This window comes from Kryptolebias marmoratus, linkage group LG11 (genome assembly GCF_001649575.2).
Source record: "Kryptolebias marmoratus isolate JLee-2015 linkage group LG11, ASM164957v2, whole genome shotgun sequence".
In the NCBI taxonomy this organism is placed as follows: domain Eukaryota; kingdom Metazoa; phylum Chordata; class Actinopteri; order Cyprinodontiformes; family Rivulidae; genus Kryptolebias; species Kryptolebias marmoratus.
In genome coordinates, this window is record NC_051440.1 from 11,033,559 (window position 1) to 11,046,454 (window position 12,896).

At 37.7% G+C, this 12,896-nt stretch overlaps 1 protein-coding gene across 2 annotated transcripts in view; it reads right to left on the bottom strand.

Moving 5' to 3' along the window:
* The window catches only part of LOC108230157 (cGMP-inhibited 3',5'-cyclic phosphodiesterase A), a 79,846-nt gene that overhangs the window by 19,908 nt on the left and 47,042 nt on the right, over positions 1–12,896 (bottom strand). For both annotated transcript variants that reach the window (XM_017406134.3, XM_017406133.3), the window contains exons 3-4: positions 6,687–6,947; positions 3,476–3,627 (exon numbers count right to left, since the gene is read on the bottom strand). In XM_017406134.3, the coding sequence (XP_017261623.1) occupies positions 3,476–3,627; positions 6,687–6,947 (413 nt within the window). The remainder of the gene's footprint in view (positions 1–3,475; positions 3,628–6,686; positions 6,948–12,896) is intronic.

Sequence of the window (12,896 nt, forward strand, 5' to 3'; positions counted from 1 at the left end):
GGTTTGGGCTATTAGATTAATCATAAAACCACATTTGCTTAAATCCAAAAAAGGAAAACAGTCATGGTAGCACTCTGGGAGAGAAAGAGACCAGTTATTTTGCTTGTCAAAAGGTCTAACAAAACAATCAAGTCAGCCGGAGAGAATTTATGAAAATACCAAAATTCTTTACTGAGAAACAAGATTTGAAAAAAACATACCAAATTAAGGTCAAGAACATGCAGCTGCAGTATCAAAAAGTGTGCAGTACCACAGTGAAACAATTAAATAGATGGGTAAACATTCCTGTGATAATCAGCTGAAATAAAGTGCAATCAAATACCTGCTGAATATTTCTGAGCACTTTTTTCTTCCCACATGTTCAATTGTTATACAACCACCCTTTTCAGACAGAGAGTGAGACAAGGTGCTGCAACAATGCAACATATGATCAAATAAAGCGTGTGAAACTTTTCTATTAGAGCCCCAGGATAACATCACCAACCTTTAAATAACCATAATTTGGGCTCTTAAAATGCAAAACCACACCATTCTCAGATAAAACCCAGAAAATGAAACAATACAGAAGCTTTGCCAGACTAGTAAGAATGATTCTCCAATCAGCAATGCTTAAATAATTACAGAACAAGAGCCATGTGTTTTTATGAGAACAGTTCAGAGTTAGAGTAGGGCTGTAATCATTCATTAACTTGATGAACTAACTCTTTCCACGGCTAAGATGTTTTTAAAATGTGCAGCTACACACTGACTGGCTTTGATTCCTGGCAAAAGCATGAATTAATTAACTTGGGACAGTCATTATTTCAGCACATATATCAACTTTAGTTACAACAATAAGATGTTCCCTTTTTTATTTTTATCTACTCCAAGTTTATCTAACAGAGTAATTACTGCCCTGAGGATATTTGCCTTTAATTGTCCAATCAAATGTAAGCATGCAAAAAGTAGTATTTTTTTTATTATCCACCTAATGCTAGTTTCTAAATTGGGCCTTGCAGTTTCAGAGTCATGCCTCATTTTACATCTACAACTCAAAGTTTTAACCATTGTTATGAGAAGGCTGATGGAGTCTGCAGAAGAAGTAAATAACTTTTTTTTTTAATCTAAAAGTTTGGTGACTGTTGTAAAACATAGCCAAGCAGATTCAAATCTTTTTACATGACCCAAAGTCACTAAAAAATGTGTTTTTTTCTAAAATATGATAAGGAATTTTTAAACTGTAAGCCTTAATTACATCAAAAAGGAAAGCAGTATAACTCTTGTTGCGTGCGCAAACTCTTGCGGGTGACAATTACAGAAGAACAATATAAAGTTAGTGTTAGATTCCCTGCAGGCTGTTCTCAGTGAATCTTTGAGGCAGACATCAGACAGAAAGTTTATGAAGTTCTTCTAGACATTAATAATTTAACTTCAGATTCAGATTAGCAACCAGGTAAAAGTTCCCATGCAACAGTTGATAATTGGACACACATACAGAAACTGAACTTATTTAAAAACTGTCCTCACAGCTTGACATAGCACAAACATTCGAGATGATGGTTTACCCTTATTATAACTCATTAAACATTCACTTTTTTAAGTCTTATTATTATACACCTCTCACAAAGATCACAAGAACCTCCAAAACAGCAACATGACTACTGTCAATTACATGGCTTACATACAGATCTATGTGTGAACCATTACACTGAGTAACCCGAGCCCATGCTGTCTTCAGCATTAATGTGCTCACAGTTGATGTGGGTCTTAGTTATTCAGGTTAATGCATTTGCCTGTGGGGCATATTTCCATTTTGACTCCACACACACACACATACACACATCTTTTTCCAAACTGCTGAGCTGTTACTGTTCACTCACACTGATGTCTTTGGTATAAATGCAGCAACACTGCTGGAAAAACCTAATGACCTTCAAAGCCATGCGTCATACCATTGTAGCTATTGTCAGAGTTCTGCTTAAAGCATCTTTTCCTGAGTAGAATGCATTAATAAAGCCTTTATTCTGTGGTTCTTTTGCTGGGTTAGAAGGACTGTGATATATATTTTCCAAAGAGAGAAAAGTAGAGCTCTGACATCAAACTCGGATCAAAATGATCTGAAATTCTCATATATGTATATCAGAATGTGCCTTAAGTTGCAAAGTGTCCTAATCTGCTAAGGTCTAGTACATCTCTACGAATAAGTAAAATTAATAGTGGCTGGTAGCTTCTATGTGGTAATTAAAGTAAAAATTCAAATCTTTTGAAGTAGGGTTCTGTAGAAAAGTTATGACCAATTAATATCTTTCCTACCTGTTGTAAACAGGTCTTCAAATGACCTAAGTTTGGAGAAATGTAATTTATTAAATAATTTAATTTAACTTTTGGAGAGTTTAATTCGGATCAGGCTGATGGGGTAAAAGCTAGACTGAGCAGGAACAAGATCAAAGCAGACTGTTTTAATGAATTTATTAATTTTTAAGATGGCAACAATCCACTTTGATCTTAATCCCCTTCAGATTATCTGTTAACTCTTCAATCTGGTCAGAATTAAACTCTGTTTCTGTAAATTGAAGTCATTCAAACTGGCTATCTACTATAGTTTATAAATTCATTCTTTATAACCTTTTTACAGAACTCCACTAAGATCTGAATTATTGCTTTAAGAGAGATTTGTTCGATGGCACTCATTGAGTTGATCTACAAAGTCTAAAGAATAGGAAAGTCTAACAAAAGATCTGAACAGAAGGATCGCAGGTTTTCAAAAGTAAAACAATTTTATAAAATTCTTAGATCCATTTCTACAAAACTCAAACAAAAAAAAAAAAAATTGGAAATTATAGACACTTTCCCAGGGTTCAAGACCCGAACCGTCTCCAGAAAATCGATTTGGTTTGTCAGGAACAACCCACAAACACACCAACGCACAGGCCTGATTCTGCTGGAACACCAGTGTCAAGCAGTCACATTGCCGAGGACTGAGAGGGAAAAAATGCTCTTTGAAGGGAAGTTATACGGTCAGAAGAGAAAGATTGATGTGTTTAGAGATGTTTAGATGAATCATTCAGCCTGAAGAACAATTTAGCGTTAATCATTCTAGCGGTAGCATCATGGTTGTTTTGCTACTTGCACAGTACACAAAGCACAACCTCAAAATAATTAGTTAAATATTCAAAACTTGAACACAACTGTGCGTTTCTAAACTTCTATCAAACCTGGATGTTGAATCAGGCTAACCAGACTTCAGCATGACCTTTGATTTGACTTAAAAGCCTGGTCTATGCTGGAAAGCTAATACATTTACTTTAAATGCCAAAAGTATGGGCAAAATAAACAACCAGAACCAACTTGATATTTTTTAATAACTACCAACAGAGTCAAGTTAAGGTGCAACTTGTCTAGGGACGTTTAATCGTATCAAAGTTTTTTCACAAGAGGTATATACACAAGGCATTCAATAAAAACACTATCAGTTATCTAATGGTGATCTGGGTACCTGCAGGTGAGTGATTCATGGTAAGGTTTTATGCTGGAGCTGCGGTCCCTTCGAACGGGTCCGGGCTCGATAGTGGGCAGTCCTGTGGCGGAGGTGGTGGTCGTCCACGTGGAAGAAATCCTCCTCAGAGGATGAAGACTCCGCCTCAGACGCTGCACGTACACAAACATTCAGAGGACAGCATACAGACCCACAGTTAACAGCACTGAAAAGCCATTGCATAATATGACGAATCCAATCTGGAGGCATGCAGTGGCGACAGGAGTATAAAAGTATGAACGTATTTGCTTATGTATTTAGTTGAAAGCTGTAAAAGTACTCCCACTTGTAAGATATTGTGTGTGTGTGTAAATTAAATTAATCAAATAAGTGTGAGTTGTTCGTGATGGATCTGGCCAAGTTGAAACAAATGAAGCAAGTAATAAACTCAAACTTATTTCAAGAGTTGAATAATGACGTTTTTTCCACTGGATGCCCCCCCCTTATTAAGGTATTAAGGAACAGAGAATATTTGCTGGCAGTTGTGCTAATAATGCTCCTCATGGTACATTGTTAAATGAAGCGTCAGTGTTGCATTGCACACAAATTAATTTCATCATATGGATTGCGCCTATCTGCTTCTCATTCTTTCTGCAAATTTCTTTTGTGTCATTTGCTCTGTTTCAGCATCTGTCTTGCCCTTCCCTTGGATTCCCAGTGGTCTGTGCTCTTGGGCCGCCTCCATCTGTTTGATGCCATGCAGCAGTTTAGCACAACAGCGCTGAACATAGCTGGCTCTCTTCTTCTCCTCAGTCTTCTGCAGGGTGACCTACTAAAGACTGCCTCAGAATCCTGAATGAACCCATTCACAATATTGCATCATTTACCGAGAGCTAGCAAACAAACACACACATTCTGATACAAGGTGTAGGTTGATGTCATTTAGGGCTACAGTCACTGAGTTAGGCTCATTTTAAAAGTTTTTCAAAAGTTTTCTTTCCTATACGTTCAAATACGCACATATAAAACCACAAAACCACAGACCAGGATTCTGCAAATATTTGAACTTGGTGAAATCATGCAGTAAATGACAGGATAATGAGTATTTTACTTCTAACTTCCAAACTGAATATGATTATCCATATTAATATTTGTTTTACTTTGAAGTTGCACTCAATAGTGTAAGCTCTGCAGAGACTTACCAAACACAAACACTAGCTACAGCACACTTAAACTAGACCGTCTTCACATACACACTGTTGTTGGGTTTTTGGCTGTTCCCTTCTGCAGGGGTCACCAATGTGAGTAAATTTGCAAGACATGAAATGTTTTACAATTCATGCAACTGTTTTACACCGGATGCCTGGTTTTGAGTTGTGCAAATCCCTGTTTTTCAGTTTATGTATCAATGGTTTTAGTGATCCTGTTTTTTTTTCTTTCCTGCCAGTGTTTCTGTTTCTTGGTCATCTGTCAGCCTGGCAGTCAAGTTTCTGAGTTTGTTCCATTCTCATAGTTCTCCTCTGCTCCCCTGTGTTGCTTGTCAAACACATCTGTCAACCACTAGTAATAATCCCAGCTGCATTCACTCACTGATCAATCCTTCCAGCAGATAAAAGCTCCTTGTTTTCATTCACGCTCTACCAGATTTTCATATTGTATGTAATCCTGTCTCAACCTTGTGGGTTCTGAATTTTCCTCCCTTCTTTTCTCTTTTCACTTCTGCTCATTTTAGTTTTTTGTTAAACTCTGTTAAATATCTTCCACCTGCTGTTTGCACTCTTGGGTTCTCAACACCACCATCCAACAAAACACCATTACATTCAAAGTCATAAGTAAACGGTTCCAATATTCACAACCAATAACAACACAGCTTGTCCAAAATGTTGATGTCGGCATGACATTTCACAATCACCTCGACTGGCAGCCCTTGTACCCATGCCCCTTCAAAGTCTTTGTGGGTGGGACAACAGGCAGATTTTAAAATGCACAAAATAAATTAAGTTGAATGGATTGTTTTTTCCCCCCAAAGTGTTCTAATGATAAAAAGAAAAAAGCTTTTTTGTCAAAAAGTATTAAGGCTACCTTTATAATATTTCTATTTTTTTTTTCACATTTGATCTTGTAAATAACAGTGACACAAAACATCAATGTGAGAAAAGACTCATTGAATATAGATAAACCCAGTCCTATTTATTAAATGTTTTAAAATAAAAATTTAACAACGTTGGGCACGTTTTTGTATAATTTTAAAGAATAATGTAAAGTCAAAAGATGGCTGATGTCATTGGTTATATCAAGCTCAGCATCCCTAAAACGATCTTTAGGCTTTTTAGATGTTTGAAAACTTTAGACATTGCCTCAGTTGTTACTTTGCAGCAGGCACTGACAAAACGAGTTTTGCGAAGTGTGTGAAAGGTATCAGCTTGTGCCACAACTGGATGCTAAACAATTTAGAAGGCAGAAAAGCCTTTTTCCTTCTCGGGTTATTTCTTTTTTTCCCCCTCGACATTTAGAGCTGGGCGCCCATAATGAGGAACACCATAATGACTGCAGTTTCACTTTCCATTCCTTAATGACAAGATATTTGTTGGATGGCCATGTCAAACACCGACTACAAACCAGCCTGCAAATCAACCAGAATGGGTAACTTCAGTAAATAAAGAGCCAGATGCACACGGAGTGTAGAGGGAGTTGAGTTTTGTTGACACATTCTCATGCTTCTTTATAGCTTTTTGAGAAATGTATCCAGCTGTGTGTTGCCTCTCTTATGCTACTCCCCCTTACATACACACACATTCACACACACACACTGTCTGGCTCGGCACATCTGTCATGTTGACACAGCTGTAGCTATGAAAGGGAGAACAGTGCTTCGAGCAGTAGACATGCTCTATTTTTCTTCACTCAACTCTAAGAAATACGCTCTTTCATTTGATGTAAGAAGCTCAGAGAGAAGGAACCCCATCTTTGCTGAAACAGGGGCTAAAAGATTAACACGCGTGGGGAGTGCTGCATGCTATGTTTGACCTTTAATGAAGAGGACTTCATGGCCATTTAGGGAGTATTTCAACAATTTCCAAGTAAAACCATATTGTCTGGCTTTTAAGTACTCTTGATTAACAATACTGAGCTTTGATATTTGGGTAAATTATGCTCACTTTTATCAAGCCTTCCCAGAACTGCATATCTTCTCAGTAAAAAGTAAATCAAGACAATGCATATGTTCTTTTACCTTATGTATGGATGTCTTCTCTTCTTTCTCAGGTCCCTCTTCTGAGTCGGAGCAGGTGTAAGCATCGATGGGGTTAATCAGAGGGGCAGGGCGTGGTCGGTGCAGAGGTTGGAAAGTGAGCTGGGTTGTTAGCAGGCTGCTGACAGCCCGCAGCGATGTGCAGGTGTGGGCAGGTAACGAAGGGTCAGCCAGCAGGTCTGTGATCAGTCCGTGGGCCTCTCCCATCACTGCTATGTCCACCACCACAGTCGTTCCTGATGACTACAGGTTGACAAAGAGAGAGAGGGATGAGAAATAAACATCTCCGCTGCAAGCTATCAGAGTTGGAGCTAATTAAAGGCTGGGTCTGATAGCGGCTGCATGCTGCCAGTTGGAGGCAGCGGGGAAGAACAGGTGTGTAAACTATGTCACCATTTCCCCTGCGAGGTCATCATGTGGTTAACTGTGACACTGGCCAGACCTTAATCCTATAGAGCTTGCTCCTAAACTAAAGTGTGCCACTGTGGTTCCTTCTCCAAACTGCAAAGGTTGGCAGTTCTGTCCCCAACTCTGACACGTGTCAAAGTGTCCTTGAGCAACACATCAACAACACCCTGTCATTGGTGCGGGATCATAGAGAGAAAGGGCTTCACATATAGAGTGCAGTTATTACTAGTGTGTGTGAATCAATGGAAAAACTGCTACTTTGGCCAAATATAACTGTAAAGTCTTTTGTTTTCTGGATGAAGACAAGAAAGGTAAAAACTAAAGCTATTTTCTCTTAAAGTGTGTGAAAGGTAGAAACAGTCCTAAGTGTCTGATTTTTGGCTTTAAGTGAGTATAAGAAAACTGACGTGGTTTTATGTGTCCTTTCTGTCCTTTCAACTTAGAAAAAAACACTCTTTGACTTTTTGTGAAACAAATAGCTATTAGATGTTGTATGAAAATCAACATATGATGCCAACTGCAGTCAAATTGACAAAAATGAGCAATGCTCATTGCTGGGAAGCTTTCCAATCATGGAAGCTTTGTTCCATTTCAGTAGTAAAAGCTCTATGTACCTGCAAAACAGCTTGTGAAGCATTTGTGATTTAAATTATTTAAATTTTGTTTGAAAGTGCATTCTGCTCTGAAAAAAACTACAGTATATGGAGAACAAATGATGATAAGCAATAAATAAACACAAAATCAAACAAAAAAATCAAACAACACAAAAAGAGAAACACATTCAGTCGTAGTGTCCTACTGAGACTACAGCGTTTTGTAAAGCATTTTATAGCTGCAGGATCACACAAAGCTGCACAGTCATGGACTGTACACACCTACAAACACTTCAAGACTTTATTTTATACCATATATGGATTTCTTCCACTTCACAGAAGCAAAAAAAACATGAGGGGGAACAGAATGGTAACTCACAGCAGTCGCCTGTTGAACATCTGTGCAACAAAATTAGACTTTTGCATGTTTACCACAGCTGCACATTACTAAATGGACTGATTAACAACATCTCAACTAGAGTCTGGTCTGGCCTTTGACTGTGCTCTCCTTTTGAACACATGAGCATTGTGTGAGCTTGTCTTGTTTCAACAGGACAAAGACGTTAATTAGTGCAATTGAACAACCACAAATAAGTTCTCAGCTGCCAGTTCGTTCATTCTAATAAGACCACAAAGTTCCACTTTCACCCTAAAAGAATGTTATCAGACTTTCTTCTTAAATGTCCCATTTATGTTCACACCAGCTGCCAGACACCCAGAATTATCCTGTTTAAACTGGCTACGTAACAAGTAGTTGACCTCAGCATCACAAGTGTTAACTCTTTTCACCGTGAGAACAGAAAAAGTATTCCATTTTATTTTCTAAAGCAAGATAAGCCAGTTATACAGTTTATATCAATTTTTCTATAGAGGTCAGCTAAAGCACAAACACCACATATTTCAGTGTTGGCGATATGTTTCTATTAACACATCAGGACTCTGTTTATCTCTTCTAAATTTCAGAAAATGTCTTGTGGCAGGCCGATGGAACATTTACGGAGATGGTTAATGTATGAATCTTCATGTCATCTTTTTTCATTTCCTTGTTCTTCTGGTTTGAGTTAGCGCATAATATGAGAAGATGCATACACCTGAGCTTACACAGAGGCTGATTTAAGTGTTTACCAAAGAGAACTTTGAAGGAAAATGTAGCAGCAAAACAAAACATCTAGCTGGCAAAGAGAATAGCGATCCATTCAGGATTCAGCTCTCAGTACTTTGTAATCTGCAGTTGCACAGCTGGAATAATGAAGAAAACTTCCATCCATTTTTTTTTACCAATTTTTTTCTTTCTGGGTCATGGGGCAATTGGTGCCAATCTCCAGTGGTCATTGTGCGAGGCAGGGCCATCACAGGGCCACATAGACACAAATGAGACAAACAAGGGTCACCTAGGGACAATTTAGAGTTACAGATTGACCTAATACACATGCTTTTGGTCTGTGGATGACACAAACCTGACATGAGAAACGTTTTGCTGTTAGCTGTATCGAGCAACATGTCTTGTCAGAAGCTAGCCCTGGTATTATGTTTAATGGTGGCATTGGGGTTTTATGTTGTGTTTCACAATTGTTTTTTTAATTTACAGAAAGCTCTTTTGCAAAAAGTTGAGTTGTGGGAAATACCCGACATCAACTTAAGTCAGATACCAAACAGGAGCAAATTTTCATCATCTAAAATAAGTCAAACCTTGTAAGCTTACAGTAGTTAAGTGTACACAGCTTCACTTTGGCCTTAGACAGGTAATTATATTGACCTGTTTTTCAAATAAATAGCATCTGTGTTGTGGTGTTGAAGCACAGCAAAGTAAAGTCATTTTTAGCTGCTGTTACACTATCAGGTCAAGCAATAGTGGTGCTCTGCTAGAGATAAAATCATTTTACGCTGTGATATAAAGTGATTTATTGCCGTGAATCAAGATCTCATTGATTTAAGAGGAATATTCCTCATTTTTACTCTCAGCTGTTGTCTTACACTTTTTAAGTGTGAGGGCAAAGTTTTGAAGGAGATCAGTATAAATTGTGAATGTGAACGCAAGAAACTTTGCTCTTATATCAAAAATGTACACTCTTGATTAATGACAGTAATTTACCCCCGTGTTATCATTCTGTTCCTTGTGGCTCCCTGTGGGCTTGGGGCTGGTGCTTTCACCTCACCAAATCACTTTGGGTCAGACGAAGTTAATTCTGGTTTCAGGTGGTGTCAAGGTGAAAAGTGAGGCTTACCTATGCATTTAGGTGGGGAGACCAGGGCCTAAGAGAAGCACACCGGCTTTGCCTTTGGCGGCAGGCAATAATATTTTTGATGGTGTGTGTGTGTGTTCATTTGTCTGTACCATTCACAGAATATCTTGTGAACCACAGGATGTATTTTATTGTAACTTTCAGAAAAAAGTCATCAGGTTGATATCTACAAGTGATTAACTTTTGGAGTCAGCCTTGTTCAAGATGGCTGTCTCACCACAGCAATCTTGGCAAACACAAAAATGGTTGCAACTCAGTCAATTTTATAAACATTGAGCTAGAATTTGGTGTGGTAGTAGCCGATCATCATTCCCAACCCATATTTTGAGGGCAACACATCGCACAACATCTTTGCCGAAAACATTTGCATTAACTGTTGGAGTCAACCTTGTTTGTCTGTTTGAAAAATATGTTATGATGGATTTTAATGAAACTCACAGGAAGTATACATTGGCTGCACATCTACAACTAATTATTTTTGAAGTCAGCCCAATTCCAGATGGCCATATTGGCATTATTAAATACAAATAAAGAGATCATAGAATCATTTTTTGTACACTTGAGGTTATATTTGAATAAGTTTATGGTCTGATAAATTATTTTTATGTAAAACACTAGAGCTGAAATAGGGCAGACTTTTTATTTCCCACGACTGTAGGTTGTTTCTTTACAAGCTTTTTAAATATTTACAAATATTAGAATTTTTCAACAAAATGCTAACAACAGCTAACTAAGCCTATGAGAGCTCATTTGAGTTATTTAGCATTGCTGACTATAGGGAGAAATAAAGCCTCAACCACTCCAGGCTTGAACTTTATTGCATCCCTAAAAACTAAAACTTATAGCACCTTTTGTTCCTAATCTTCTAATCTTCTGCAACTTCAAACTAAGAAATCATTTGGGACATTGTGGAGCAGATTGTACTGTGAGTTACATAATGCCACATAGGGTTACATAAGCATTTCCTGTCAGATTAGATGGGTTTATTTCATCAGTAAAGTCCCCATTTGTAGTGTTTTGACAGGACAGATTTAATGCAAAACACAAAGTGACTACTGGAAGAGAAATGCTTTATTTTTGAAAATAAAAAAAAGGTTTTAGTTTGTTAAAAATCAAAAATCAAAAATGGATAATACAGTTTTACACTAATAAATGCTGTTACCTGCAAGCTGCAATGACAGATAAAATGTTCAATGTTGTTTTTTTGTTGCAGTTGTTGCCTTATTGTTATAAATATTGTTTTTGCAAAATTCCTCAAGATTGTGGATTCTTTTTTGCACAGTTGTGTCACAACGAGAAGGTCCTGGGTTTGATTGCCAGCTGAGCCCTGTCTGAGTGGAGTTTGCATGTTCTTCTTAGTCATGCATGGGCTTTCTTTTGGTGTTGCAGGTTGTTCCCACTTTCCATAAACATGCATGTTAGGTAAATGGCTACTTTTAATTGTAACTAGGTAGAAGTGAGTGTGTAAATGGTTGTCTCTCTCATTGGTCTCTCTGTTGCCCTGTGATGGAGTGGCGACATGCCCAGGATGTACCCTGCTTTTTGCCCAGAGACCTTGGAAGATAGACAGCAGCTTCCTGCTATTCTGCAGGAATTAAGTAGCTATAGAAAATGGATGGATGGATATTTCATAGCGTAATCACAAAACATCCAAACTAATCACAAGTAAGAACAATAAAATTTTATAAAATATTGATACATAGAAAACACTTTCCTGCGTAAAGTTAGATAAAACCACTGGAAAAAAACATCATGCACTACATACAAAGCTTCCACCAGCAATTTTCAAAATGGAAGGAAAAAAGAGAAAAATACGGTACAGCAAAAATATTGATCTAACAATTAAGTGTAAGAATTAGTTGATGTAAAAAGAATTTAAGTCTCGAAGCCAAAAAATATTCTGAAAAAGACCTACTGCTGAAGAACTGTGGTCACCTTATGCTGTTTTTCCAAGCAGTGTTTATTTAAAAAAAAATGACACTATATTTCTGTTTGCAGCAAATTTTTAAGCTGCCCATTTTTTTTTTACCCCACAAGAAAACCTAAAAAGTTCTAGACTTGCCTGATGCCAGACCCCAACTCACCCACTGATCCTCCTAATCCAGCCCATATCCCAGGCCCTCTGGTCATGGAAGTTCCACATATCTGTGTCATACTCGCTCACAACGTCCCCGCTTTCTGTGACATGCTACATTAGATAAAGCTGACAATCAATAAACAAGTTTTTTTGACTTCTCAACAAGCTAAGTAATGCACCAAACCATGCATGAACACTCTGTTTTGACATTTCAGTATAACTAACAACAGTGTTTGTGATCAACGGCCTTAATTGTTTGTGCAAACGCAGACTGGAACAGTATGTCAGTAGACGCGTCATAGATTAACACCAGCACGGCAGTTCATGTAAACTAATCTGAGAGACAGTCAAAACAAACTAGCAATCATTCCTGAAGAGTGAGAGGCTGTTTGTCTCTACAAGTTCTCTATACTCAAAACCAACTTAGCAGTGTGTGTGTGTAGCTTTATTTTAATGTGTGTCTCAACCAAACAACAGTCAAAAGTTTACTGAACTAGATAAAAATAGATCTGTTAACAAACATTTCAGTCAGAACTTTCCTTTTCTTTGTTTTTGTAATTTTTTTTCAGCAGGTATAAAATTACAGTAAGTAATTATAATGTTGGAACTCCTTTCTTTAATACACGGGTACATATATGCATCCTCCTAACCATGAACTTCAGTTTTACATTTCTCACAGGCAACATAACGAATTACAAACAATGGTATCGACCTTTGCAACAACACTGACTCATGGAAATATGACTGTTGGTGTTTCTGCTGTGTCCACATGTATTTTGCCAATAACTGCAGAATGCAGAGGACAGACAAATTCTATTTGGTGCAACAAACAAAACGCTGAGGGCCTCTTTTTAATAAAAATTATTAATGG